The 26,660-nt window shown below is 33.6% G+C and overlaps 5 protein-coding genes and 1 long non-coding RNA gene across 6 annotated transcripts; 4 read left to right on the top strand and 2 right to left on the bottom strand.

The window, feature by feature from the left end:
• Nucleotides 1-2,921: 2,921 nt before the first annotated feature.
• Nucleotides 2,922-5,150, bottom strand: LOC121124137 (uncharacterized). Its single transcript, XM_040719260.2, has 3 exons — nucleotides 4,580-5,150; nucleotides 4,509-4,518; nucleotides 2,922-4,272 (listed from the first exon to the last, which is right to left on the bottom strand). The coding sequence occupies exons 1-3, from the start codon at nucleotides 4,926-4,928 to the stop codon at nucleotides 3,084-3,086; spliced, it is 1,548 nt and encodes a 515-aa protein (XP_040575194.1). The 5' UTR covers nucleotides 4,929-5,150; the 3' UTR covers nucleotides 2,922-3,083.
• A 1,181-nt stretch (nucleotides 5,151-6,331) lies between these two features.
• On the top strand, nucleotides 6,332-7,891 carry LOC121124662 (uncharacterized). Its single transcript, XR_005866365.2, has 3 exons — nucleotides 6,332-7,119; nucleotides 7,430-7,635; nucleotides 7,708-7,891. It is a non-coding gene; the product is annotated as an uncharacterized lncRNA (long non-coding RNA).
• Nucleotides 7,892-11,930: 4,039 nt separating this feature from the next.
• Nucleotides 11,931-14,586, top strand: LOC121124613 (uncharacterized). Its single transcript, XM_040719776.2, has 4 exons — nucleotides 11,931-12,869; nucleotides 12,928-13,269; nucleotides 13,323-14,033; nucleotides 14,148-14,586. The coding sequence occupies exons 1-4, from the start codon at nucleotides 12,681-12,683 to the stop codon at nucleotides 14,439-14,441; spliced, it is 1,536 nt and encodes a 511-aa protein (XP_040575710.1). The 5' UTR covers nucleotides 11,931-12,680; the 3' UTR covers nucleotides 14,442-14,586.
• Nucleotides 14,476-18,363, top strand: LOC121124357 (uncharacterized). The gene is made up of 3 exons (XM_071891161.1): nucleotides 14,476-14,652; nucleotides 14,732-17,979; nucleotides 18,042-18,363. The coding sequence occupies exons 1-2, from the start codon at nucleotides 14,476-14,478 to the stop codon at nucleotides 17,951-17,953; spliced, it is 3,399 nt and encodes a 1,132-aa protein (XP_071747262.1). The 3' UTR covers nucleotides 17,954-17,979; nucleotides 18,042-18,363.
• Nucleotides 18,184-19,351, bottom strand: Ddrgk1 (DDRGK domain containing 1). The gene has a single exon (XM_040719777.2). It carries the CDS (start codon nucleotides 19,198-19,200, stop codon nucleotides 18,364-18,366), a length of 837 nt encoding a protein of 278 aa, XP_040575711.1. The 5' UTR covers nucleotides 19,201-19,351; the 3' UTR covers nucleotides 18,184-18,363.
• Nucleotides 19,352-20,631: 1,280 nt separating this feature from the next.
• Nucleotides 20,632-21,861, top strand: eca (transmembrane p24 trafficking protein eclair). Its single transcript, XM_040719435.2, has 3 exons — nucleotides 20,632-20,846; nucleotides 20,914-21,281; nucleotides 21,401-21,861. The coding sequence occupies exons 1-3, from the start codon at nucleotides 20,711-20,713 to the stop codon at nucleotides 21,548-21,550; spliced, it is 654 nt and encodes a 217-aa protein (XP_040575369.1). The 5' UTR covers nucleotides 20,632-20,710; the 3' UTR covers nucleotides 21,551-21,861.
• The last annotated feature ends 4,799 nt before the right edge of the window (nucleotides 21,862-26,660 follow it).

The raw sequence follows: 26,660 nt of genomic DNA, 5'->3' as shown, positions 1-26,660 counted from the left end.
CCTCCACCTCTATAACTAAGGAAATACACTTGCTGTCTTGGAGTAAAATTTGACATCTTGAATCCCATGTGACGATAATAAAGTAGATGCTTATCTACCTTATAATTTGAGGGAGAAATAAGAACACCCAAAAAGACTTGCTGCTGTTCAGGCACTGATTCCTTTACTTTTTAAACATGACACACATGGTATGGAATCACAAGAGTAATAAAGAATATCCTTGGAATAACTAACTAAGAGCATACAGGATAATAGAGCATTGTACTCCCTGAATAGTGTATAGTAATTCATGTTCAACCTGAGATTATATAAAGGGGGACTTGCATCTTCTTTTTGACTCACAAAATCTATAGACCCATGTACGTTCCACTTGGAATTCCAATAGGCATTACACAGCAGTGAGCAGAAGGATAGAGCTGAGAGGAATTAGAACTGCGTGGAAAGAAACTTCATTCTTTGTCATTTGGATAGATCTCTCCTATGGAGCAATTCTTCCCGTTCCTAGGAATATCCAATTCACACGCCTTCTGATTTCGACTCTTAAGGGGTGATCTCTTGGACTTGACTGAATAAGTGTTTCACTCGTTGGATCTCATCTCCTTTAATGGAAGGATCGTTAATTGTGCGAGTGCATCTTAATGTCAAGGTCAATGATAGTTACTTCTGATTTCGTGAATCATTGTCTCTATACATAAATTCCTCAAGATCTTCTACAGAATCATTGTATACTTCTACATATAAGAACTAAGGAGTTCCATAAAAAGACAGAAAGACTACCCAGTGAGGAATAAAGAGAGTTCTCATCCTCCATCCACAGCTACTTCTTTGAAATTCTTGAAGTCAACTCTGCTTCGTCTCCTAAACGCTAAGAAAACTATTCCATTAATAAGAATCCTTTAGTGTTCTTGGTGTATGGAATGGAGAAATCAATCATCTCAATCACATTTATATCAATTCCATTTATAAGTTGGACTTAGTGATATACGGTCTTTACAGATAATTATATAACCTGAACACTTCAATCTCACGCCTGATTTCTTTATTACTACTGAGTCTCTTTTGTCATAGGAAAACAAGTGCAAGAGGATTCTTGACTCGTATAGATAATGTGTCTCGATATTTTGGTGTACAAAGCATATTCTATTCTGATATTACATATAAATAGTTCTTTGGAACTGAAATTCCCCAATAAATTACTCAGTGAGGAACAAAGAGTTATAATTTCTCATCCACAGCTCCTTCGTTGAAGCTCTTGAAGCCTGTTCCTTCGAAAGTCGACTTTTTTCGTCTCTTAATTTGAGAAAAATATTTCATTGTTAAGAATACTTCCGTTTCCTTGATGTATATACGGAAAAAAGTAGAAGTCAATTTTAGACTCTAAATGAAAATGCAGCCTTTTTCCTCTATACTTTTGTCTGCAATGCTTATTATATTTTGCTGATATCTGCATAAATAGATTTTGTGAATTGTTGTGTGCTAAGCGATTATTGGATAACAAATTATAAGTGATCTCTTAATTTCTGTAGACTTGCAATTTCGAAACTTAGTCTTAACCATCTTCTAAAAAATTTAATTGGTTATAACTATATTGGAATATTTCCCCCATGAAGATTTAGGATTTCCACACTAATGAAGATTATTAATAAATGTTTCCCATAAAAATTCTTATATTTAATTATTAGTTATTTTAAAAATACTCATTAATGACATAGATACCGACGTTCAACTATTTATATTTTATCCTGCTTTTCTTTGATTTATACTTATATATATATATATAATAAAAATGTATTATTATTTTAAGATATGAATAAAACACTTTTTTTAGAGTAAATCCTTTATTAAACGAAACAAAATGAAAATTCAAGATTTAGAAGATAACTTAATAATTTTTCTGAAACTTGCACCAAGAGAATTTGATTATTTTTTCATACGATTGTATGCTACTATTAGCTTCATTTAGGAAATTTTTGATATATATGTCACAGTAGAGATTGAAATCCAAAAATATACCTAAGTCATGCAAATAATTGGGATATAAAATCATTGAATTGATAATTACAAATTCTATCCAGCGCCGATCCCAATCAAGAGCGTGGCCTGCGACAAGTGCTTCTCCTCCTAAAACAGACCCTGATCCACATACGAGGCGGTACATTGAAATCTGAACACATACTAATTCAATTATTAATGAAGGGTGAGTAATTGAACTTAATTCATATTTGGATTAATTAAAACGTAAAGAATTAGTTGAAAATATAATAAGCCTCAGCTCTCTAGCGTACGTACAAGTCGAGGAAATAACATTAGAACGAGATTGACAAATTTCCATTCGCGTACTCCAAGTACTCCGTTAGCAAGTCTGAAACGTTGGAGAGGAAGACGGGTTCTGTCTAAAATGCCAAACTAGACCCAAATGAGTTAAAGAAAACAGCCCAAGCCAATCCCCTAAAGTCCATGAGGGCCCATACAATATATCTCGGGGTTTCACACTACTATCTAGAGAGTTATCAAAAAGTGGGTCTTCGACTACACCTTTGGGGTGCATGTAGAGGGGAAGAAGGGCTGAAGTGCCAGTCATTCAAACAACGAGGCCCTCAAAGCAATTGTCAGCCTGCACTGGGAGACCTTGATAGAGGATAACATCTGCCGTGGGTGACAGGCCTTCCGCCACCACTTTGAAGCCATCATTTCCGCTAAGGGAGGCTATATTAGTCATAAGAGAGCTCAGAAACACATATTTATATAATTAATTTTATTGAAATCTATTTTTAATTATATCTTGTTGAAGTTAAAAATACAAAATGTTCAGATTTTAATGGACCAATCGGTAGTTAAGACTAAATATGATTTGTTTCTAATGTGCATGCCATTGTAGTTGTATTTTTTGGGTAGATATATATATATATAGATTAGTTAAGTAAATTTATAATCAAGGCATGTCAGAATGATCCTTAATTATTTTTATTTATCCTTTAAATAATAGCGTCAACATATTTTCAATATTAAAGATATCATATTTAAATCGAACTCAATAAACATAATCATACAATATTAGGTCAAGAATACTGATATATCAATCATTACTTTTTAATACTTCTGTTAAAGTTTCTAAGTGGGGATGCAATGGAAGCATTTTGTGTGTCGGATAAAGAGCGCTCATGAGGTTTTCCTTCTACTTTTTGATTATTCTCAGAATTCTTTCTTTTTTTAAGAACTACATTTTCAGCTTCAGCTTTTCGAAGAGCTATTTTCAAGTCCACATTTTCCTTCTTGAGTCTTACCATGATTTGAATCTTTTGTTTATGGTTCTGATGGCCAAGTTTTTGTCCAAATGCCTCAGCAAGTTTCTTTACTTCCCCCTGTGCTTCTTTATTTTGGTTTAGAAGAGCCATCTTCTCCATTTCATATTGGTCTAATTGGTCTTTAAATGGAGCTATCATAGTTTTGAGAGATTCGTATTGTCTTAAATATTCGTCAGATTCTTTAGTTTTTTCTTCTAATCTCAATTTAACTTCAGACAATTCCTTCTTCAAAGAAAATATCATTTCATTAAAGGCATTGATCTTCGAAGGCGAGATAGCCTCTTCCTTTGACTTTTTTTCCATCTCCAAAAGCTTTTTTTCTTTTTTCGACAATTCAATAGTAACATTCTTTAATCTTAACTCTTTTTCCTCTGAAGATTTTAAAGTAGTTTGATATTTACTTTCCCATTCAATAAGTGAATCCCGCTTGGACTCGAGAAGCTCATTTATTTGGTCTTTTAAATCCGTAACTTCCACTTCATGCTCAATTTGAGAAGATGACAATTCGTTACGAATAGAAGATAGCGCTCCTTCAAGGCTAGATTTCTTCATTTCCAGTTCCTCCTTCTCCAATTTCATTTCCACCATAAGACGATCCCATTCCTCTAGTTTAGTCACATTTTCCGTCAATAGTCGTTCATACTCTCCTGTCTTATTCTTTTGAATTTCAAGCTTTTCATTCAACTCATTAAGATAAGCCAAAGTGGACTCGGATTCTTGAGACATTTTCTTAAAATTTTCTTCCAAAGAAACGCACTTATTTTCTAGGGATAGCTTTTCTGATACAGTGGATGCAAGGTCCAAGTTAAGTTCTTTAAATCGAATATTAAGTTCTTTATTTTCCTTTGAGAGTGTAGTTTTTTCCTTGAGGACCTCTTCTAAATTTAAGTCCATCTCATTTACTTTTGATTTAAGGTCATCCATCTCTTGCAAGTTTTTATCGGTTTTACGTCGATCGTTTATTTGACTTAAATTATTTGTTGGATCAGCTCTTCAAAATGCATTTTTTAATTTAAATTGACTGATAAAAATAAGATAAAGGGAAGTTTAATTGAATGACAACTGTGATATCAAATCAGGGAGAACGAAATGGAATAGCTATTTCTATGCAACCTAATACTAACTATCTCAATAAGTTTCTATACTGGTGGTAAAAAAAGGTAAAGGATCATTATGAAGAGCTGATGAAGAAATGGCACATACCTCGCACTTCCTAAAAGAAATAAAGGAGGATTATAGAAGAAGATAAGAAGAAAAATATCCGGACGGATTACCTGATCGCCTGAGAACGGATTTGCGCAGCTTGTCAGGCTTGGGCGGAGGGGTCTTGAACACTGAAGAGTCTTGATTGAAGGAATAATTGTGACTAAGTACGGGTATGCGACTGTAACTCGACCGATTGTCACATTTATAAAATACATTTTTGGAGCCTTTTGGAATGGAATAAGAAGCAGGTCCGGGACCGGAAATCGCATTCGAACTATCCATGAACCTTTGGGACTGGCCATTCAAGCTCAAATTCCCCTTACCTGCGGATACATCGAGTTTGGGATCGTAGGACCAGGGTCCAGGCCCCACTTTTACCTCGTCATAGTAGCGTTTGATGGCAGCCTTTGGGAACATTCTTCCACACAACGGATAAGTACGGAAAATCTAAACGTTTTTCCCTCTTCTTTTAATCCTTTTCAAATTCAATAGAAAAGTTAGAGCTCCTCTTCTCATAAAACATCTCGGAACCTCTCTATCTTCATATCTAAAAAGAAAAAGAACCGAGGCTATCTAAGTATCTGCCGCATTTAGCAGCACAATCGCAATGTCATCGACTCATCAATAACGACTCTATTCTTTATTTTTGGTCATGTTAAGGCGGGTTACCACATCTTTCGTGCGTGTACTCATGCGTGCGTGTAGATATAAAATAAATGAATTTTTAGATAAAATATATAATTATATTATATAAATGATATCGAGAGAAGAGTTGCTCTCACAAAAAACTACCTATAGGCTATAATCATTTATATATATAAAAAAGAGAGATTTTGTGTGTGTGTTACCGTATACGTTCCCACACAGTTGAACCTAGAAGGCTGAAATTTTGCATGGGTCTCTCTTTTGAGCTTGGACAGGCTAAGACGGTGTTGTCGATTTTTGGGGAATTCATATAATGAGGGCTTATACTATACCCAAAAACCGGTTTTTGGAGCTCAAGGAGACTAGATAGGGGTTGAGTCATTTATCAAAAAGTGATTGGCGTTTCATAAAACTACTATATGAATAACTACGTTTTCTAAATTTATTTAAAATCAAAAAAGTTATGGCCTACAAAAGAAATCGGTGAAAATGGTAATTTCGTTTATTTTAGGTGAAAAAAAAATGAACTTCTAATGGAATGTGGAATTAGTAGTTGGAACAAAGTTTGTATAAATTTCTCTGGACATTTGTTTGCATATAAATTTGCCAAATAAAAATTGATGTTTAACTTAAATATCTGTAGTTTTCTGAATATTTTTTCAATTTTGTTCATTTTCTCTCTCTTTTTCCCCTTTTGTCATCAAACGTCAATTTTCAGTTTTTTAAGTAGAAATGCTATAATATATAAAATATTGGCCATTTTATTATTTCTATGAATAAATTTTGGTTCTTTCTTCATAGAAATAGTATAATAACTTATCATAAATACTCTTTTAATCAATATTACAAAGTAATATTATAATACAGTATCTAATAAAATACTATGTAATTTTTAATAATATTTAATAGTCTGCGAGTATATAAGATATAAATAGTGGTTGGTATGATTGACTTATTTGGGTAACTACCAGATACTTTCGGGCCTTTTTTCTATGTCTTTTTGGAAGAAATGTACAATAAAGATAACGACGTGCTTATCTAGACAATTTTTTAAATGTATATGTGTTGATATGTTATTTGAAGTTTATAACACATTATTTTTTTTCTATTCATTATATTACTTCTAAGGTTACAAGAGTTTTTTGTTCTGTTTTTAGGGGGAGGGGGTTGGGGAGAGTTGCAATTATGATACTTCGTAGTTTAACTTACTTAACCATATTGATATAGTGTGAAAAATCCAAGAAAATTATTTTAAAGTATTTTCTGAATAATTCTTTAATTTTCTCAATTAATTTGACAATTTTCAATATGATTTCCCTCTCCCTCCTTAGCCCGAGCAACGCCGGATAACCTTTAGCTAGTATATATATATTAGACTTTACCGAAATGATAAAAGGTGGGAATATGGTATCGCCGGATATTTTTCATTTTATTCCTTTAAACAAGAAAATAACCATATGACATCAAAAAAAAAGTCCTTGATGTACGCGTTTTGATTTGAAAATCTGTAAATGTCGAAAAAAAGGAAATTTTGATTTTCTTTAATATTATCCATTTGAATCTAGTTACAAGATTTTTATTTTATTAAGTATTCTAAATTAATCATATAATTTGCAACAATATTTTTACAATCTTCCTATAACTTCCCTCAAAGATGAAAATTTTACTCCAAACATGGTACCAATAAATAAATGTTCTCTTCTGGTATCGCGTATAACGTGCATATATTTATACTTTTCTTTTCTTTTTTGGTTAGTAGTTTTTTACCACCATGTTCAAGATCAATACTCAAAAAGATACGTCGCAATTAGATCGACCCTAGCAGAATCATCTTCCCAGGAATATGGATGGAAGAATGTAAATAGTTACTACAAATTGGTGTAATTTGAGGGCGATTCTTCCCCAAAATCATTGAATATTGTTTGCACAGAGACAGATCTAACCCAGGAATATAGAGCAGAAAGTAAGTTACGAGTTGCATGTTTGCCTAACAAAATTTTGTTGGTTACAAAAAATTTCAAGAAAACACAAAAAAAGTGTGCAAAATTCCACCTAATAAATGGCTAAAATAAACAAAACTGTTCATACATTGGATAAAAAGGATGAATTCAGTTTAACAATTGATAATTCTCAATTTTGTCCACTAAATTTCCTACTAGTGCCACATACATCAAAGTTATATTTTATCTCAATTTTAAAACTAATAAATAGATAAAATTGTTTATTGGAAATGATTTTAATGACAATCTATTTCTTTTGTGCTTTTCTTTAAGTAGTTCTTGATAAAGATGACGATACTAGTGAAGAGAGTCACGAGGAGATTTTAAATCCACAATATACATGGCAAATGTCTTTGTAATTTTCATACAAACATGTGTCTATAAAGTTTATAATACAATGTGACACTGAAAACATTGTAAGATTGGATTTGTTATAATGTTCTGATAAAGGAGAATCAACATATTTGTTTAAATGTTATGTACGTAGTTAAATTATATAATTATTTTTAAATTGATTGAATTAATAGCTCATAAAAAGTATAGTTTCATAGTTAAAAGCTTTGGTTCCGTTGTTAATGTGCAAAAAAATAGGAAACGCAAGAGACATAGTAATCCTGGAGCAAATAGGAAGAAGACTGAAGAAACTGTCCAAATTATCTTGAATTCATTGTATGCGTCTAAATTGTTGTTTTTAATATTATAATGATATCTATAATATTGTAGCAAGTAATAGTGCATTTAAATTATGTATTCAGGTTGTAATATTATTTTTACTGTACTAATTGTTTTAAGTCGGGGTATTTCAAAAAATAATTTTCCTTTTTTTAAACTGGAGTCTTTGTGCATTTGTGCGCTAAAGAAATCATGAGTGCACTCCCGCTAAGTCACTAATTTTGTGAGCACGCTCTCGCTTGTTTTTTAAAGCAATGAGCGCGTCCCCGCTCAATTCAAAATGAGCTGCGCTCATTTGTCGGTCGTATAGAAGTATTTGAATCCGGCAATCCTTTAAAATTACAATTAAATTCCTAAGATATATAAATATATATGATTTATTCCAAAAAATGAAGAGAAATAAGGTACAAGAATAAATAAAACTTAGAGATCTAAAATTATATTTAAATTTAAAAAAAATTGATAGAATTCACATTATCACATGCAAATAAGCTAATGGGCAGTGGTTCCTAAACAGTGTGCCGTACGATTTGTGACAACCATGCATTATTAGGAATAAGCTTATAATAATCCAAATAATTGGGTTAATTAAAATAGGTGTTTATAAATTTTTATTTGTATTTTGGTGAGCTTTGGGCACAAAATATTTTGGAACTACTGTCTTAGGAGATATGTAATTACGAAGTTTCGTGCACTACCATCCAGTTAAGCCTAATAATTAGTTTGAACTTGAACACAGAATTCTTAAGTTTTTGAACCTATGTTTGCGTAAGATTTTGAGATCTTATGTCTATTTACTGCATAAAAATATAAGAGAATTGTATTTCAGTTAGGAAAATTCGTTTAGTAATAAAAAAGTTTTATCTTCCAACATAATTTCCACTCACGTAGGAGCTGTCGGTGTCTCAGAGGGACCTGATGTCTGAGTCTTCTTTGATTGTGCAGCTACATGAGAGGCAAAATCGTCAACCAATGACTGCAGAGAGCCACAGATATAGATGGAAAAAAAGATTCTTGCTTATCTTGAGTCATAACTTTAAGCGTCTTTTCTTGCAATCTTTAAAATTATTCTTTAACTATCATATTTTTTATTTATTTTGATGTCATCTCATAAGATCCCAAAAGGTAAGTTCATGTCTAGTGATGATAATCGTGTGTATTTTGGGCATGTTAAAGAAATTGGTAACGCTCACCATTAGAATAATGTTTTGGAGGAGAGTAGTTTACCTGTAAAATTCTAGCAATAGTGACGTCATAGACTATGAGTGGTTGTTTGTTTTGTCAAAAACCTTTGTCTTCCTGAGTAGTCGGTACAATACATCAGATTTAAAATTCTAGCAAGCCCTATTACATGATATTCTAACCTTGTATTTCTTTTACCCCTTGGTATGTAGCAGAAAAGAAAGTTCAGTCCTCATAAATTAAATAATAATGACAATACCGTAGGAAAAGAAAATTCAATATTCAGGTTACCAACTTAAAAAAACGGACGATCTAAAGATTTATTTTAATTCGATTTAAAATCGAACTATTAAGCAAACATTCCAAAGATATATAAAAAAAATCATCTGGCAGGATATTAAAAAAAGGACAATTCTGGAGACAAAAAGATGATTGGTCACCCTATTTACTAGTCTTTACTGTCTATAACTAATGACGGTTGTGGTTATTGCTAGGATAAAAAAAAAAGAAATCGAAAATTAACATGGTAATAATAATAGCAATTTGAAGAATATTTTTGAGGAGATCAGCTAGTATCAACTGTGACAAGGGAGGAGGGGGAGAAAGCAATAAACAAACACATTGGCAAGAAAATTACTCCGACGTCTATCCCTAATTCTACTCTGAATCCAACTTGGACTATTATGTATTCGTGACTCCTTTCCTATCTTCTCATCTTTTAGTAATTGTTATTGTTTAATATGTGTATAGAGTAATATCATCTTAATTCTTTTTATAAATAGCCGTGCATTGTGTAAGTTTATCAGAGTAGTCATGATTATGTATTAATTTGAGTATGTACGTGTTCCTATTAAATTACATCGTTGCCTGATTCCTCCACTTCTCTTTATCTCCACATTTCTCTCAGTCCTGGATTCCTTTATTTAATAGTTTGTGTCACTTCAACTTCGTCAAGACACAACATGGACTTACAATTATAACTCTCTTTTATGAACCCACACAAATGTTCAATTAGGCTTAGAATATAATTGAATCTATTTAGGGAAGGAAGTTATCTACTCAGGAATTAAATATTATTGACAACTGCAAAGAGAGAAAAAAATTATTCTTCAGATTACAAATTCCAAAAAAACGGGCCAGCTAAAAAATTCAGAAGATTGACATCACTATCGTAACTGTTCCATTATGACTTATAACTTATGAGTGATAAGTCATAATAACACACTCAACAATAACTCTATATAAAAAAATTCAGGTGATGGAATGCTCACTGGTTGAAAACCAAATTTATTATTGTTATTTAAGTCATAGAACACGACAATGACCATTAAAATCTTCAACTGAAATAGGCTTTTCTTTAGAGCTTTTTTTAAAAAAATCACTCTTTCAGAGTATAATTACGATTCAGAGACATCTTTTGGCGTGATAAAAGTCTATATAAATGAAAATTAAATGTAATTACAATTGATAAAAAAATTCCAACTCTAAAAAATAAATTATTATTAAGTTATCTTGAATACAATTCCTATAAAATTCATACAAAAATCAAAGATTATATATAGATAGTAAAATAAAAGTTTTTATTCGGAAGCAAATGTTTATTTAAGGTTCTGTCAAAAAGTACCGAAATTAAGCATAAGAAAGTTGATTAGATTAAATAAAGCTGTAATAAATACAAATCAAATACATTTGATATGAAACACATTTAAGTTAAGGGTGATCTATTTGCCTCTAAAATATTAATGAATTACTCAAATAACTGATTTAATTATATTTTATTTCATTACTTTTTCACTCAACCTTACAGTGCTTATTTTTAAATATTCTATAAGAAAATTTAAAAGTAAACTGAAAAACAAAAAAAAAAAAAAAATCAATTAAAATCGATATTTTTGAGGGGAAATCTATTTAAGGCGTAGTATTAACTTTGCTCTAGCTCTAGCCCAGGTAAATTGAAATAAAAGTTACCTTGGCTCTAGCTAATTTATAAAGCAATTGAAAAAATATTAGTTTCAAAATGATTTTATATGATGAGATACATATTTTAGGAACTGTAATCAAGATAGGGTAATAAATAACTTATTTTTTAAATCCTGGAATGTTCTTTATCAATGTTTATTACATTTAATTTTCTTAATTAGCTAACCTCGAAATATGTCTTTTTTTAAGTATACTCTAAAAACGTGATTTATATTTAAGGCTTGAAAGGCTAAGCCTAATTTGGTTGAATATTTTAATGCCCCTTTTCGTGTTCTACCGTTTAAATATAACAATAATTAATGCATTTTTAGCCAGTTGACAAAAATGTTATTGCCTAGTCTAATCAATCATTGGTACATAGCTTTTAAGGCCAAATAATTTTTGTATACTCAGTGGTTGCGTTTTATAATCTATCCAGGGAGTTGGTCAGTGATAATTGGGGGTTTGGGGTTTTCCCCGAGAATTTTTTGCTAATAAGTTGATAAAAGTGCAATATTATGTGAATATAAATAGATTATAGATGAATATACATCAATAATATGACTTTAGACCATTTTCATTGTAAGGGGATACAATGTGTATACTATTTTACTATTACATGAGTATGCTGAATACTACATCAACATCGGCATATGGAGAAAGGGAAAAGAAGCTTAACTAAACATAAAACAAGCGCTACAATAATGTAACGCTTAGTTTTATGTAAGAACAAAAGAAAACTGCTTTTTGTTCGTTAAAACAAGCTACGAGTTTAAACTTGTATACATAAAATGCCATAGACAAGTGTAGATTGCTTGAGGAAGCTATTATCGCGTAAGATCACGTCAAATGGTGTATGCTCCCGTATATTTATATACACAACCTTTGAAAATCTAGATAACTTTTTTTTAGTAGATTATTATATCATATAAATATCCCAAAAAAGAGCTGACGCTATCTCGAGTCGATAAAAACTTCGGGGCTCTAGATAGTAGACACAACCTGGGGGATCCCAGCTTTTGCCTGACGATGGAAGCGTATAGACGCCAAGATAAATATAGCTTTGCTCGTTATTAATATAATTGAGCTAAATGATATCGGGTTTCTATTGGCTACTAACTTCAAAATGTAGTAGCGTTACTGAGATAGGTTTCTAAAACAACCTACATAAATATATACAAACTATATTTAGTATACACTTATACAGTCTGTATACTACAGTACACTACACCAGCTACATATTTGAGTTGGTTAGCATTTTATTGGAGTAATTGCGCGGGCTTTTTTCCCCCCAACCCTTCTCTAATTATTATTCCTATGCCTTAGTTTCTTACTTAGTGCTTTTTGGGTGAAAGTGTCTTTAAATTTGAAAATTGGATTATTGAGACATGATTTATAGTTGTGATAAAGAATTTAATTTAAAATATACGAAGTTGGAACATTGTTAATATTTAAATAGTGTGGAAATTAAGTACAAGTAATAAACCGTTGACTTGAGTCACCTATATAGGCTATCCTATTCGGCAACTTAGCTTGGGAGTTATCGTAACAGCTTGAGCTAGAGAGCTAGAGAGAGAGAGAGGAGGGAAAAGAAGAAAGAAAGCGAAAAGGAGAATCAAGAAGAAGAAAAAGAAGAAGAAAGAGAAGATTGAAAATTCAGGAGGGAAATTTATTATTAGGATTTGAGCGCGAGTCGTGACTCTTGATCAAGATGATTGAGTACGCGGTTCCACTCTTCGGTCGGATTGTGGTGATTAAGAAGTCTGGTTGTGATGGATCCATCTTCCCTCTGTGGAATAAGGAGTGTCTCATTGGTCGACATGAGGATTGTGACATTCGTATCCAGCTGGCGGATGTGTCCGCACAACACGCTCGAGTGAGTGTGGCCGAGGACTCCAAGGTAAGGCTCAGGGGCAAATAGTGTTATTAGTGGGATTCTTACTGAATGTGTTGCACAGGTTTATATCGAGTCCTTGGGAAGAAATGGTGTTCGCGTGAACGGGACTCGTGTTATTGAGGGTGCTGTTCTGCTCAAGCACAAGGACGTCTTTGAGATCAGTGATCGATCCTTTCGATTCGAATATCCTGCCGATCATTCCTCTGGATCTCCTGGAGCAGGGGCCTCGGAGCCTCGGAAGCGTGTCTCCTTCGGTCCAATGATTAGTCCGGAATACATCGACAAGTCCCTTCCTCCATCTACGCCGATCAAGAAAGGGGCCTTGCCTGATGTTGTTCCTGGGACGCCGCTCTCACATATGAAAAGAAGATTCCGTAGAAAAGTGGCCGCCACTCCACAACACGTGAGTTGCTCATTCGGAATATAGGACAAGGTGTAATGCTGTACTCTTTTTAGGATTCCATTTTAGAGACGAATGAGGAGCCTGTAGGAGTTTTAGTACGCCATGATAATGATACGCCCTTAGTAAAAGAGTCCTCTGGATTCAGAACTTCTCCTCGAACTTCCAATGAGGAAAAAAAAAGTGATGTTGAAAACTTCATCACTTCCCCGGCGCCTTCTCCTCAAAAGAAATCAAAATATAGCAAGGACACTGTTGCAACACGTAAAAAAACTCCCGAAAAGACGCCTCGGAAAAAGTCTTTAACTTTAAGCAAAAAACCTTCTAATTTTTATGGTGCATCAGCTGCCAAGACACCTAGGGGTGCTAAAAAGCCTTTACCTAAGACCCCCAAAAAAATTGCATTAAAAACACCTAAGAAAACGACATTAAAAACACCTAAGAAAGCGACACTTAAAACACCCAAGAAAAGGACACCTAAAACACCCAAAAAAGCGACACCCAAGAAAACTACATCAAAAACACCCAAAAAAGTTATTGCTAAAACTCCAAGAAAAATTTCCAGTAAAGTAATTAAAACAACAGAAAAATTGACTAAATCCGGTAAAAAATCTTCTGCAACATCTTGGGCTGATGTACTCAAAAAAAATGTAGGTAAAACACCAAAAGCAACCAAAGTCGCTAGGGAATCTCGATTAGCTCTTGAAAAAGCTAGAATGCAAATTGGGAAAAAGAAAAGAACCAAGAAGAGCTATCTTACTAAAAAGGTAATATTTACTTTCAGCTGTTCTATAATTGACATATATCTATTATATCTAATGTTCCCCTAAATTATATTTATAAATAATAATTCAGTCATTATTTATCATTTAATTTTATAGACATCAATCAAAGCGTCTAAATATCGGCATGCTGAATCTCCAGAAGATATTGTGATACATAGAAGAGGATCTCATAGTAATTTACGCATCATTTCAAGCCCGTCTAAATCTTTGAAAAAAGGAAGGAAGTCTCTTAAACTTGTTTCGCAATCATCTACAAGTAGAGTAGAGGAAGATATCGTATCTTCACCATCTAGAAGTTTCACAAAATCAAAATCACCTTCTTCCGTAGTTAAGAAGTTGAGAAATGAAAAATCATCTGATTCTCCTAGAAAAAGTAGTAAAAAAACTTAATTTCACACGGGTTAGATCTAAATCTGTTTCTTCAATGTCACAAAAATTAACAAGTAAACGCCGTGCTCGATCTCAATCGAATTCAAAGTCTTCAACATCCTTTGAAATTGATCGACTTCAGAACTATGTAGCGCAAAGAATAAAATCACCCTGTAAAACTGTGAAGAAATTCCTATTATATCAATCTCCTACTTCGATGAAAGTTGATAGCGTGAGTACCCCATCTAGTTCAAAGCGAGGTAGACCGAGGACCATACCTTTAACTAGCCCACGTGGTTCATCTTCTGTAGAAAGTGATAAAAATTCAACTACCCCAAAAAAAGTCCTATGCCATAAATACTCCATCTTCTTCTAAACGGGGAAGGCCAATTAAGACACCTTCCACTACTCCACGTAGTTCATCTGTTTCGAATGTTTCTAGAAATTCTATTAGCCCAACAAAGTCTCAGAATAGTAAAACTCCATCGTCTTCTAAACGAAGAAGGTCAAGTAAGACGCCTTCTGCTACACCTCGTAGTTTGTCTGCTTCAAATGTTTCTAGAAATACAATTAGCCCAACAAAGTCTCAGGATAGTAAAACTCCTTCATCCTCAAAACGAGTAAAGCTAAGTAGGACACCTTCCGCTACTCCACGTAGTTCCTCTGCTTCGAATATATCTAGAAATTCAATTAGCCCAACAAAGTCTCAGAATATTAAAACTCCATCCTCTTCTAAACGAGGAAGGACAAGTAAGACGCCTTCTGCTAGACCACGTAGTTTATCTGCTTCGAATGTTTCTAGAAATACAAATAGCCCAACAAAATCTCAGGATAGTAAAACTCCTTCCTCCTCAAAACGAGGAAGGACAAGTAAGACACCTTCTGCTACACCACGTAGTTTATCTGCTTCGAATGTTTCTAGAAATACAATTAGCCCAACAAAGTCTCAGGATAGTAAAACTCCATCCTCTTCTAAACGAAGAAGGTCAAGTAAGACGCCTTCTGCTACACCTCGTAGTTTGTCTGCTTCAAATGTTTCTAGAAATACAATTAGCCCAACAAAGTCTCAGGATAGTAAAACTCCATCCTCTTCTAAACGAGGAAGGACAAGTAAGACACCTTCTGCTACACCACGTAATTCATCTGCTTCGAATATTACTAAAAATTTTGGTATTCCTACGAAGTCTCAGAAAATTAAGACTCCGTCTTCTCTACAAGGAAGACCGCGGAAATCACATTCGACTGGTCGACGTAGTTCATTTGTTCCAAATACTACTAAATTTAAGCGTTCAAAATCGTGTTCTAATATGAACAGTCTTGAATTTAAAAAGCAAAAGAACATTTGTTTGTCTTCATCTAAAGTAAATATTTCTCGGTCTAAATACTATTTACAAAATTCTACACCATTAGTATCGGAAAAAAGTCTGATGTCGAATAGAGTATTACACTCTCCATCAGTTTTTATTAATGCTTCTTTGGAGGGTATTTCAATTCCTTCTTCCTCAAAAACTCCAGCAAACTCTCCTTCTAGTGGAGTTGCGTCAATGAATTTCAGCCAACGTCTAAATAAATCACTTAGAGAATCTCTGGGTGGACTTCAAAATTCTTCTTTCTTCGATTTTGATTCAGTAAAAACGCCTAAAATTCCCATTCAAGTACTTGTCTCTCCTTTACTTGCAGAATCCATTCATATCGATGGAAGAATATTGAAACCTTCTAGGTCTAAACCTGGTAAACGGGTTAGTTTGAACAACATCGATGTTCAAAGATATAATGAAATTTCTCATAGAAAAAGACACAGTATTGGTCATATTGATGTTAGTGAGGAATACAGTAATCTGATATCAACTCCCAAAAAAAGAAAAAATATGAAAGATTATAAAAACAAAGGTATGAAGTATAGGAAAAAAGTTAACGAAAGTCCCATATCCTCTTATGATAATTTAACTGGAGTGAAAGAATTATTTACAACTCCTGAAAAGTTTGGTGAAGTAATGACCGAAAGTACCTTGGAAAGTATTCTTAATAGTCCTGAGAATTCTAATGCTTCATTAGTAATGCCAAAGAGCTTACTTAACAAAGAAAATCAGGACGGTGCTTCTAGTGAATCGTCAATTTCTGTAAAGATATTACCGAACAAACGCACTGCAAGATCTAGGGTGGCTAAAAAAGAAGATACAGTGGTTGAAGAACAATCTATTAAACGGTCTACCAGAGGAAGTAATAAATCTGAAAGTGAAAAATCTCCTAGCATTTCAAGAAGTCGCTCCAACAATGATGCATTAGGTAATGTAAGCCCTGCTCCGAAATTATCAACTAGAGGCAGAAAACGCCTTCTTGAGTCTAAAGATGTTGAAAAAGAAGAATTAACCCAAAAGAAGATAAATGAGTCAGTGTCAGAAGAAGTTGAAGAGATATCAACGACAAAGAGATCAACTAGAAGTAAAAAGGTGCTCACTAAAGACGATGGCTCTGATGTCCAATCCTCCCAGCCTCCAAAAACTAGAGGAAGAAAACCGAAATCTTCCAACAATGATGTAGATAATACACCGATCAAAAAAGTGACGAGGAGTATGAGAAATAATAAAAAAACGACTGTATTAGAAAATGACTCGAAAGAACGCAATTCATCGGTAGAATCATCTTCCAACATAGATGTAGATAATACAACAGCCGAAAAAGTGACAAGGAGTAGGGGAACTAACAAAAAACCGACTGTATCAGAAAGTGACTCGAAAGAACGCAATTCATCGGTAGATTCATCTTCCAACATAGATGTCGATAATACAGCGGTCGAAAAAGTAACGAGGAGTAGGAGAAATAACAAAAAATCGACTGTATTAGAAAGTGACTCGAAAGAAAGTAATTCATCGGTAGAATCATCTTCTTACGGAAATGAAAGCAAATCAGATGTCCTGTCACCAGATGAGCGGTCTAATAGAGGTACCCAAACAACTTTATCCGATTCAGATAAACCACCTACTGATAAATCAGAAAAGGTTGCCTTGACTCGTAAAAGATCATCTAGAAATAAGCAAAATGAGAGTAACAGCACCGAGACAGCACCTATCACACGTGTTACAAGGAAAACACGAGTTGAATTGTCCGAATCAGAAAACAATGAGAGCAATATTTTGCAAAAATCCCCTATTGAAGTGGGCAAACCTTTAAGAACTAGAGGAAGGGCACATAAATTATCTGAAACCGAAGTAGTTGTCGATACAAAAAAGGAACCCTCTCCTCCTCCCACTAAACCGAGAAGAACAAGACGTGGCAAAAAAGTTCAGGAAGAAGAAGAAGAACCAACAAACACGAATACCCCAAAGACTCGAGCCAAGTCTACAAATACAGCTAACGATGAATCGGAACCTCAACAGAGTAGTACAAAGAGAAGGGGTAGAAAAAAGAAAGATGATGATAACTTGGAATCTTCTCTCACGAATAAGGAGAACGTGGAAATCAATCCTAAAGGGAGACGGAAAAGAAATGTACAGACAAAAGCAACAGAAACTACTGAATCTTCTCCCCCTTAAAAAGGACGAAAACTTAAGAATACTGAGTAAGTTTGTTTAATTTTTACTGTTTGTTAATAAACTCTTAAATATCCATCTTATATTACAGGGAGAATGATAAGAAGACGAAAGAAAGTCCTATTAAAAGGGTGACCCGATCACGAGCAAAGAGGTCTTGAAGAAGTTAGTAAATTGTTTGTAGGACTCTCCATTCGTGGAAACTTTATGTATTTTAGATATAAAAATGTAGCTTAGTGTTGAATGCTATATACATTCATTTATATATATTTTCAAATTTATATATTATAATAATTATACTTGTATCTTTTAACGTCAACAAATTTTATGTTTGAATGTATGTGAAATATCTTACCCTAAATCATTAACTTGGGAATGAATTGAGTACAAAAATAAAAACTTTATATTCTTTATCATGAGGTAGTAACAACCGGATTCATTTTAATAAGTTTATGACTATTTTCTGCTATGTCTGTGATGGACACACGACCTCTTTGACGAATGAACTTGGCTATTCCCTCTAATTCATCTGGTGACACGTATATAAATTTGCCTCTATCGTCAATGACACCGGTCAGCGTTCCATCCTCTTGTAATTTCTGAACTCTATCAATGGTATCATGAGCCTTCATTTTAAAATGTGAGGCGAGATCCTCTAGAAGAACCATTTTAGTATCCTTAATATATTGTATAAATTGAGCCAATTGATTTTCTTTATCGTCTTCCCCATCTTTCTCATCGAAACCTTCTTGATCTACCACAAAAGCCTCTTTTAGTTTGAGGTACTCCTCGTGTTCCTTTTGACGAATAGCTTCTTTTCTTTCTTCGTCTTCCTTCTCCAGCTGTTGCTCCTTTTGTCTCTCAAGCTCCCTCCTTGCATCAGACTCTTCCAATTCCTTGTCTCTCTGCTTCTTCCGCTCCTCCCGTTCCCTCTCCTCTGCTTCACGAGCCAGTTTCTTCTCCGCCTTCATTTGAAGCTTTTCCATCTTTTTTTTTCCAATTTTTCCATCAGGAAGCTTCATCCCTGCCTCTTCAAGCAAAGACTCTTCTTCATTAGCCTCCTCTTCATCTTCCTCCAGAGTGTTGGAAGTCACTCCACGGCGCATTCGAGCAAGTCCTCGGCCCCCTCTTCCTCCTCCTGTTCTTCGGGCACCTCCTTCATTAACTTCATTATTTTCTTTTCTTTTACTCTTAATGTAGATAGCTATAGATAAAAGCACGATCAAGACTCCAATAATCACTTCCAACATCCTACACCCTCACTTATATTCTCGTAATCCAAATATTTTGCACAAAATGAAAATATACCCAAACCTCAATAAAAATTATAATTACAAAACATAATAATAAACTTAAAGTATAAACAAAACAAATAACGTCACATCCACGTACTCAAGGTCTTACTCTGGAACAGCTGATTTAACAAAATAGTAGATTTTTGTATATATAGTTTTAAATTTAATAGTATCACAAATTGCACGTCTAATCCAAAATTAATCCCTATAATAATATATATCCATAAAACATTGAGCGTAAAACAGTCAATCGTCATTTAAATGCATCCATGTTGTTAATTATTTTTGGAATCCCTTATTTCCACCTCGATGTAAACTCCAGATCTAAAAAAATTATACAAAATAATAACAGCGGATATATCGATTCGATATTTTCATGACTATTTTGTCGAATACATCATCTAAGAAAAGTATCATGGATGAAAAAACTGGGAATTAGCATGTTCCCACATGTTTGTGATATATATCGTGGAGCATAGAATGTACTCGGTTACTATTTTTCATACATAAATACCGAAAAACAAACTTTTCTTTATTAATATAGACATCAATTTTTGTGATAAATAGAATGTCTACAGAAATGTTGAATGAATTGCCCATTAAAAATGAAAATACTGTGTTGGAGGATAAGTACCAAGTATAGCGTATGGAAAAGTAATTAATTTTTGTATAAGTGATACATATAGGATGCCATCATCTTGGTTTCATAAGTTTGTTTATGATTATTTATTATTTATATATATATATATATAAAATAACTATTGCTTAATATGATTATATTATTGATCTCTGAAATATAAATGAGTTTGTTGTAAAGAAAAATATACGTAACACTAACAAAAACATGCTTAATATCTCTATATAAATTTTTATATCGAGAATGCTCTTTAAATACTAAGCTTTTCAAAGCTAAAAAAATAACTATGTATGTCATTATTATAACATACAATATCTGTAATAAATGGAATTGTATATCCAAGGACAACTTTTGATGTTGTCCTTGATATATTTTAACAAAATGAGTACTGGTTAGTCGGTAGATTGATTTTGGTACTGTATGCGTTGACAGATTAGCGGATTCAAAACATTTGAAATGTTATGATGACGTCATGTAGTAAGGATTCGTGGCATTTTTTGGCCAACGCGTGACCAAGACACTTTGGAACTTCTTTGGAATCTTGGATCATTCCCAATCATCCCCTCTTTCCTCCGCCATAAAATGAATCCAGTTCAAAATATAAATAAATCTTTAATATCAATTGGATTTAGAATGAATAAGTGAGAATTGATTATGACTTATGATGAGCTAGCTACATAAAAGGACCTTTAGCTACTGGAAAAAAAAAATTCCTCTTCTATTCTTATTGGATTTGTTCTCTTTTCCTTTTCTCATTTCTTTTTTTTTGTTTGCCCCCCCCCTTTACTACTTGTGTGTCATTAATAAAAGGTTCGAAGGTGTTGAAGGATGAGGTGGCAATACGGTATCGTTTTCGGAGTCCTCTTCGTTGTCTTTCCGTATTCATCAGGTCTTTATTTCCACATTGGGGAGACGGAAAGAAAATGTTTTATCGAGGAGATTCCGGATCAGACCATGGTGACAGGTAAGAGCGTGAATTGAGTGTTGTATGTCCTTCCGGACAGAGTTTTAATGAGTAATGGAATCTCTAGGGAATTACAAGGTTCAACTCTACGACCCCCGCACGAACGGGTTCGCTCCTTCATCTCCAGGCATTGGTATGCATGTGGAAATTCGAGATCCTGACGATAAGATAATTTTGTCGAAGGTGTACAGCAGTGAGGGAAGATGGATCTTCACCTCTCACGCCCCCGGAGAACACGTCATCTGTCTCTACACAAACTCCACGAAATGGTTCTCTGGAACACAGTTGAGAGTGCATTTAGACATTCAAGTAGGAGATCATGCCATTGACTACGCAGGAGTTGCACAAAAGGAAAAACTTTCAGAATTACAACTCCGCGTCCGGCAACTCCTTGATCAAGTGGATCAAATCACCAAGGAACAAAATTATCAACGGGTAGGCAAATTCAGGGCTCACTTGTGTCTAGCAATCAATACACGTACTATTTCAACAGTTGTTACTCCATTGTCTCTCAATTGTTATTACTAGAATATTTTTTTATTTTTTACTTTTAGTATCGGGAGGAACGCTTTCGTCAAACTAGCGAGAGCACGAATCAACGTGTTTTGTGGTGGTCCCTTGGACAAACCTTTATTCTTATCATCATGGGAACTTGGCAGATGAGACATCTTAAGAGCTTTTTTGAGGCTAAAAAGTTAGTGTAATATCGCATTTTCTGCGCTCCCTATCATCTCATCGTTGCACAAGATGCTTTTATCGCTTGTGATTTTCCATCCTTTTTTTGTTTTATATCTCGTTATTGATCTATAAACCGTAAAAACGTTTTTTTTTTATTTAAATCGTTAATATAACTTTTTATTTGTTTCTGGATGAAACTGAATTTGAATGGAGTATTCTTTATATCTATATAGTAATAATTATCACTTATTTGGAATAATATTGATAATTTAAAAATGTTTAAGAATTATTTTTTTTTGAAATACAGTCTGTGTTTGGCCAGTATTTTTTATAAAAATAATGGTTGCTTTTCATTTATGCTTCTTTTTTTTTTTCAAAAAATCTAAGAACATTATTCCTTGTTAGACACATTATTTGTATTTATTTAATTTATTAATAAGCAGACTATTATCATTTATTAATTATTTGTTAAATTAAACGTTCTCGTGGATTAATATGGTTTATAATATCATTCATTACTTAGGTATATACAAATATGAGTAATATGTTTTAACAATTGTTACTTCTCCTGACATTCCATTTTTTATCTCCATCAATTATTATGTGTAAATTCTAAATCATAATCATAATGTTATTTGTAAGATTGCTATTGAAAGTATTGGTAATCTTTTCAGATAATACAAACCAACAAATCAAAGTTAGCAAATGACTATATATTTTTTTGATGTTAAGAGTCTCCGGTTACTCATTTTTCAAATGTTGAATGATTTGGTTGCATCCATATCTTTAGACTTTGTTTGATATCTGGTTAGTTTGATGGCTTAAAATTACCTTTTTAATAATTATAACACACCTGATGTTCGGATCATTTGTAGCCTAGATCTTTATAAACTGATAAAATTAAAAAAAATATATATTTCTAAATACACTTGTCAAGAGATATTGTATTGTTGTTGATTGTTCTCTGTCTATAGTGATTTTATTATTTGGATCCAAATCAATAAACTGGGATAAGAAAAATAATCATAGGAGTAGACTCTTATATAAGAATTAGGTGAACCCTAGTTCTGTTCTCATATTCTACTTAAGAAACGTTTACCACGAGGCAAATTATCTTCCAATATTGTTGGATATGTACAAAACTTCCCTATGAAAAAAAACTACAAAATAAGAATGGATTAATGAATGATCACAAATGTCATTAGTGTGACTAAAAAATCAACAACAGAGGAAGGTTATAAAAGTGGAAAATTTCTCGAATACAAACAATCTTTAATTAGAAAAAAACCAAAAATAACAGTACATATTTACTTTCCTTATTTCAAATTTCGAATATAAATTATATAAAATAATTGCAGTAGTTATTGACGCCTTAATTAAGTATCTGAAACTAGTTTCTTCGTGTCAAATAGTAATTTATATTTTATTTTATAAGTACTTGTGAGGAGTGATAAAAGTCCCTCCTCATCGGCAACATAGATTTAATTTGAGTTCTATTTAGTCATAAGTCTGATAGTTAAATTAATGATTCAAAAAGAAAGTATATGATTAACCTAAGGAATTTTTATTAAAGTAAGCCCTCATTCATTCGTGGCTCCTTATTCGCGGATTCAATCATTTGAGGAAGTAACATGTAGTTATATCGTTCCTTCACTAGCAACAAAAGCTATAAATGTCATGAATGCAACGTTCATAGACGATGGTGTTTGTCAATTATAATTAACAAAATTACTGTTAAACTCCGACTAATAACCATGTATATTAAATCTTCAATTAAGTAATGAATTAACCAAAAATCATTTTTAGTCAATATATCTTTAATAATTTTTTGACACATAATGTTGTATCATAGTAATTATATAAAAATATAGGAACATCATAAATGGATAATTTGAATGTTCCCAAAGGAATATTTGATTTAAGTCAGTCTTGGCATTGAAGGCTGGTATGTATTGGAGCTCCATCTTGCTCAAAGGTCACCTTAATCGTTTTAGATAAATTGGCTTTAAACTATGGAAGTAAACAGGCTCCAAAACATTGAAATGTAGTCACTCGTCTTTATACGGAGGCCTTCCGGAATAAAAACCAAAGGAAGCTTATCTACTTTACTTGCCCAAACCAAAAGGGATCGACTATTAACTCGTTCCAGAATTGTTCTTTGGTTTAAGGATACATCTTTTGATGATGAGGCTAAGATTTGGTCGTTTTGATGGTTGAATTTTTGATCCAGGTCCCATTTCTTCTCATCCGAAAAGACAATATTTCCTCTCCGCGTGTAAAGTTCTAATAACATTTTACTTCTTTAAATCCTCCGTTTCATCTGCGCATCTTTGTGAAACTCTGACCGTAACTAAACTTCAAAGAAACCATCTCTAGGTCCTTATGGTTGATTCGATTCATCGAAGTTCTTGACACGTTGATCTACTTAGTCATTTTTTCATTGATCTGTTGGGGCTTCTGTATATTTTTAATTTAATTTTCTGGGCGTTATTCGGGTTCAAACGGACCTTGGGCGTCCACTTCTTGGGTTATCATCAACGGTATTAGTCTCTCGAATCTTTTAACGTTATATTTAACAGAACTGAGACTGATTGAAGGTCTTAAAATCTGATAAATTTGAAGGGATGATTTGCCACCACGATAAAGACTACTTACGGCTTTTCTTAGATGATGCATCTTGACTAATAAAAATAAAGGGTGATTCAAAACGAGCGATTTTTTCCAGTAGGGATTTTTTGACAGGCGCGCGCGAGTTCTGTCAAATTCATACGTCAGTTTTACACAGTATCGTTTTACAATTCTTCATGGAAAGATATACGCCACAACAACGTGTACAAATTGTTCAATTGTACTATGAAAATCAGCGTTCTGTGAAAGAAGTTTTTCGCAAATTACGCCCAACTTATGGTCCACATAATCGAACTTCAGAATCCACAATTCGCAGAATAATCGAAAAATTTGAAGGGGCAGCAACTTGCTGGGATGTCCCGTCGTCTGGTAAGCCACGTACAGCTCGCAGCGTAGAAAATATTGCGGCTGTAGCTGAGAGTGTAGCCCAAGATCGTGAAGAATCGATTCGCCACCGCTCTCAACAATATTGGTCAATCAATATAGTCTCCACGATATTTGGTTACAACAAGACGGTGCCACTTGCCACACAGCGAGCGTAACAATGGACTTATTGGGACATCATTTTGGTGAGCAATTAATTTCACGTTTTGGCCCGGTGAATTGGGCACCAAGATCGTGTGATATAACACCTTTGGACTTTTTTCTTTGGGGTTACATAAAGCAAAAGTCTATGTGGATAAACCAGCGACGATTGAAGCATTGGAAGCAAATATTGAGCGAGTTATTCGTGAGATTCCGGTCACATTGCTCGACCGCGTCATCGAAAATTGGCGCGAAAGAATGGACCATTTAAAGGCCAGTTGCGGCCAACATATGAAGGAGATTATTTTCTAGAAATAATTGTAAAGGATTGTTTTTTCGGTTCATAATAAAGTTTTGACCATAATATAATATTTTATGTGTTTTATTTCTACAATCCAAAAACTGCTCGTTTTGAATCACCCTTTACCTTTAATGATCCTCTTTTTATATCAGAAGAGAGGGATTGAACTCAGATCGCAAAACAACCAATCAGATCAAAGGTCATATACTTTACCGGCAAAATTTTGCCCACCGAATCTATGAGACTTTTGGACACCCCTGTATATTTAAAAAAAAAAAAAATCAACCAAATGTTTTATTGATTTAATTTCTCGCAGTGGTATAGCACGAAGGCTCCGAGTAGCTCCAATGGAAACCACTGTTATCCGTTAACTTATAATTGTTGAGAACCGAAACATTTCTTTCATTGGTAATCCTCAAATTAAGTGCTTATCAAACCATACCCATGTGCAGAAGGGTTAAGGCCTCACCAAAAGTTAATTGGTGCATCCCTGTAAAAAAACAATTTTTCATCTGTAATCAATTGCTTGAGAGAAGAATGATTAAAAAATTGTAATTTCTATATTATGGAGGCATTGCCACTTGATTATGAAAAAAACAAAAAAAAATGTTTGATTATAAATTTTCTTATTGAAAATGAAGAAAACATACAAAAAGAAACATAAGAACTAATGAAAATTTTAAAGCACAGAAAAGAATGATCAAACAACATCAACAACTGTATTTGGACATAGAGTTGGCGTTAATTTGAAACCGAACTTGTTCATAAATCTAAACTTGTTTACCTCTCATTAATTGGTGGCCCCTCAGTGCCCTTTTTATGTTTTTTGGCTTGACTGAAACGTATTTAATTGGACCCAATAGGCAGCGTTTGTAGAACGCTTACTAATTCAATAATTATTGAAGTTTGAATATTAAAATTAATCGGTATCCCGATATATTAAAGCATAAACAATCATTTACAAAACAAAACACACCTGAGCTCTCTAGCTTACGTTACAAGTCGAGAAAATTACACTGGAAAGGGATCTCGGGGTTTCGCACCAGACTGTCCAGAGAGCCATAAAAAAGTGGGTGGAAAGACCTTTGTAATGGCGGAGATCCCACTTTTGACACCAGCTATGAAAAAAAAACCAATATCTTCCATATCAAGATACTTTTGAATGAGTTTTTAACTCTTTTGACATTTTTCGCCCCGTACAGCTATGATGCCAACCCTCTCAACTACACCTTTACCTTTTGGGTGCATATCGAGTTGAAGGTATTCAGTGTCCGTCATCAAACAGCGAGGCCCTTAAACGCACTGTCTGTCAGCACTGGGACGCCATGACTGATGAATACATCCCCACCGGTTGCCAGGCCTTCCACAGCCGCCTGTAACCCATAATTGCCGCTAAGGTGGCTATATTAATTGTTAAGAGAGCTCAGACACACATCTATTTATAGTATTCATTTTGTTGAAATTCTATTGTTTTTTAATAAATTATGTCTTGTTGAAGTTTAAGATCGATCCTCTAGGAATACTATATTCGTAAAACAATCCATGAATACTTTTCCTTCATTCATCCTCATCGAAGTCATCATGATCATGGATTGAAATCGATCAAAGAGACACTGAAGCTTTTGAACTATAATCCTTTTTGTAGTCCCTCCCTAATTCAATTTGTCAACTTGACATATTCA

This window comes from Lepeophtheirus salmonis, chromosome 9 (genome assembly GCF_016086655.4).
Source record: "Lepeophtheirus salmonis chromosome 9, UVic_Lsal_1.4, whole genome shotgun sequence".
Taxonomy (NCBI): Eukaryota; Metazoa; Arthropoda; class Copepoda; order Siphonostomatoida; family Caligidae; genus Lepeophtheirus; species Lepeophtheirus salmonis.
The sequence above is the reverse complement of the archived record's forward strand: the minus strand, read 5'-3'. Positions and strand labels throughout refer to the sequence as shown.

Excerpts from the sequence above, each read along its gene's own strand:
- LOC121124137 (XM_040719260.2), bottom strand. The coding sequence starts at position 4,928 with ATGTTCCCAAAGGCTGCCATCAAACGCTACTATGACGAGGTAAAAGTG.
- Ddrgk1 (XM_040719777.2), bottom strand. The coding sequence starts at position 19,200 with ATGTTGGAAGTGATTATTGGAGTCTTGATCGTGCTTTTATCTATAGCT.
- LOC121124357 (XM_071891161.1), top strand. The coding sequence starts at position 14,476 with ATGTCACAAAAATTAACAAGTAAACGCCGTGCTCGATCTCAATCGAAT. Across the intron at positions 14,653-14,731 it reads CTTCGATGAAAGTTGATAGC|AAAGTGATAAAAATTCAACT; the intron begins GTGAGTACCCCA and ends CATCTTCTGTAG.
- eca (XM_040719435.2), top strand. The coding sequence starts at position 20,711 with ATGAGGTGGCAATACGGTATCGTTTTCGGAGTCCTCTTCGTTGTCTTT. Across the intron at positions 20,847-20,913 it reads GGATCAGACCATGGTGACAG|GGAATTACAAGGTTCAACTC; the intron begins GTAAGAGCGTGA and ends TGGAATCTCTAG. Across the intron at positions 21,282-21,400 it reads AGGAACAAAATTATCAACGG|TATCGGGAGGAACGCTTTCG; the intron begins GTAGGCAAATTC and ends TTTTACTTTTAG.
- LOC121124613 (XM_040719776.2), top strand. The coding sequence starts at position 12,681 with ATGATTGAGTACGCGGTTCCACTCTTCGGTCGGATTGTGGTGATTAAG. Across the intron at positions 12,870-12,927 it reads GTGTGGCCGAGGACTCCAAG|GTTTATATCGAGTCCTTGGG; the intron begins GTAAGGCTCAGG and ends TGTGTTGCACAG. Across the intron at positions 13,270-13,322 it reads TGGCCGCCACTCCACAACAC|GATTCCATTTTAGAGACGAA; the intron begins GTGAGTTGCTCA and ends TACTCTTTTTAG.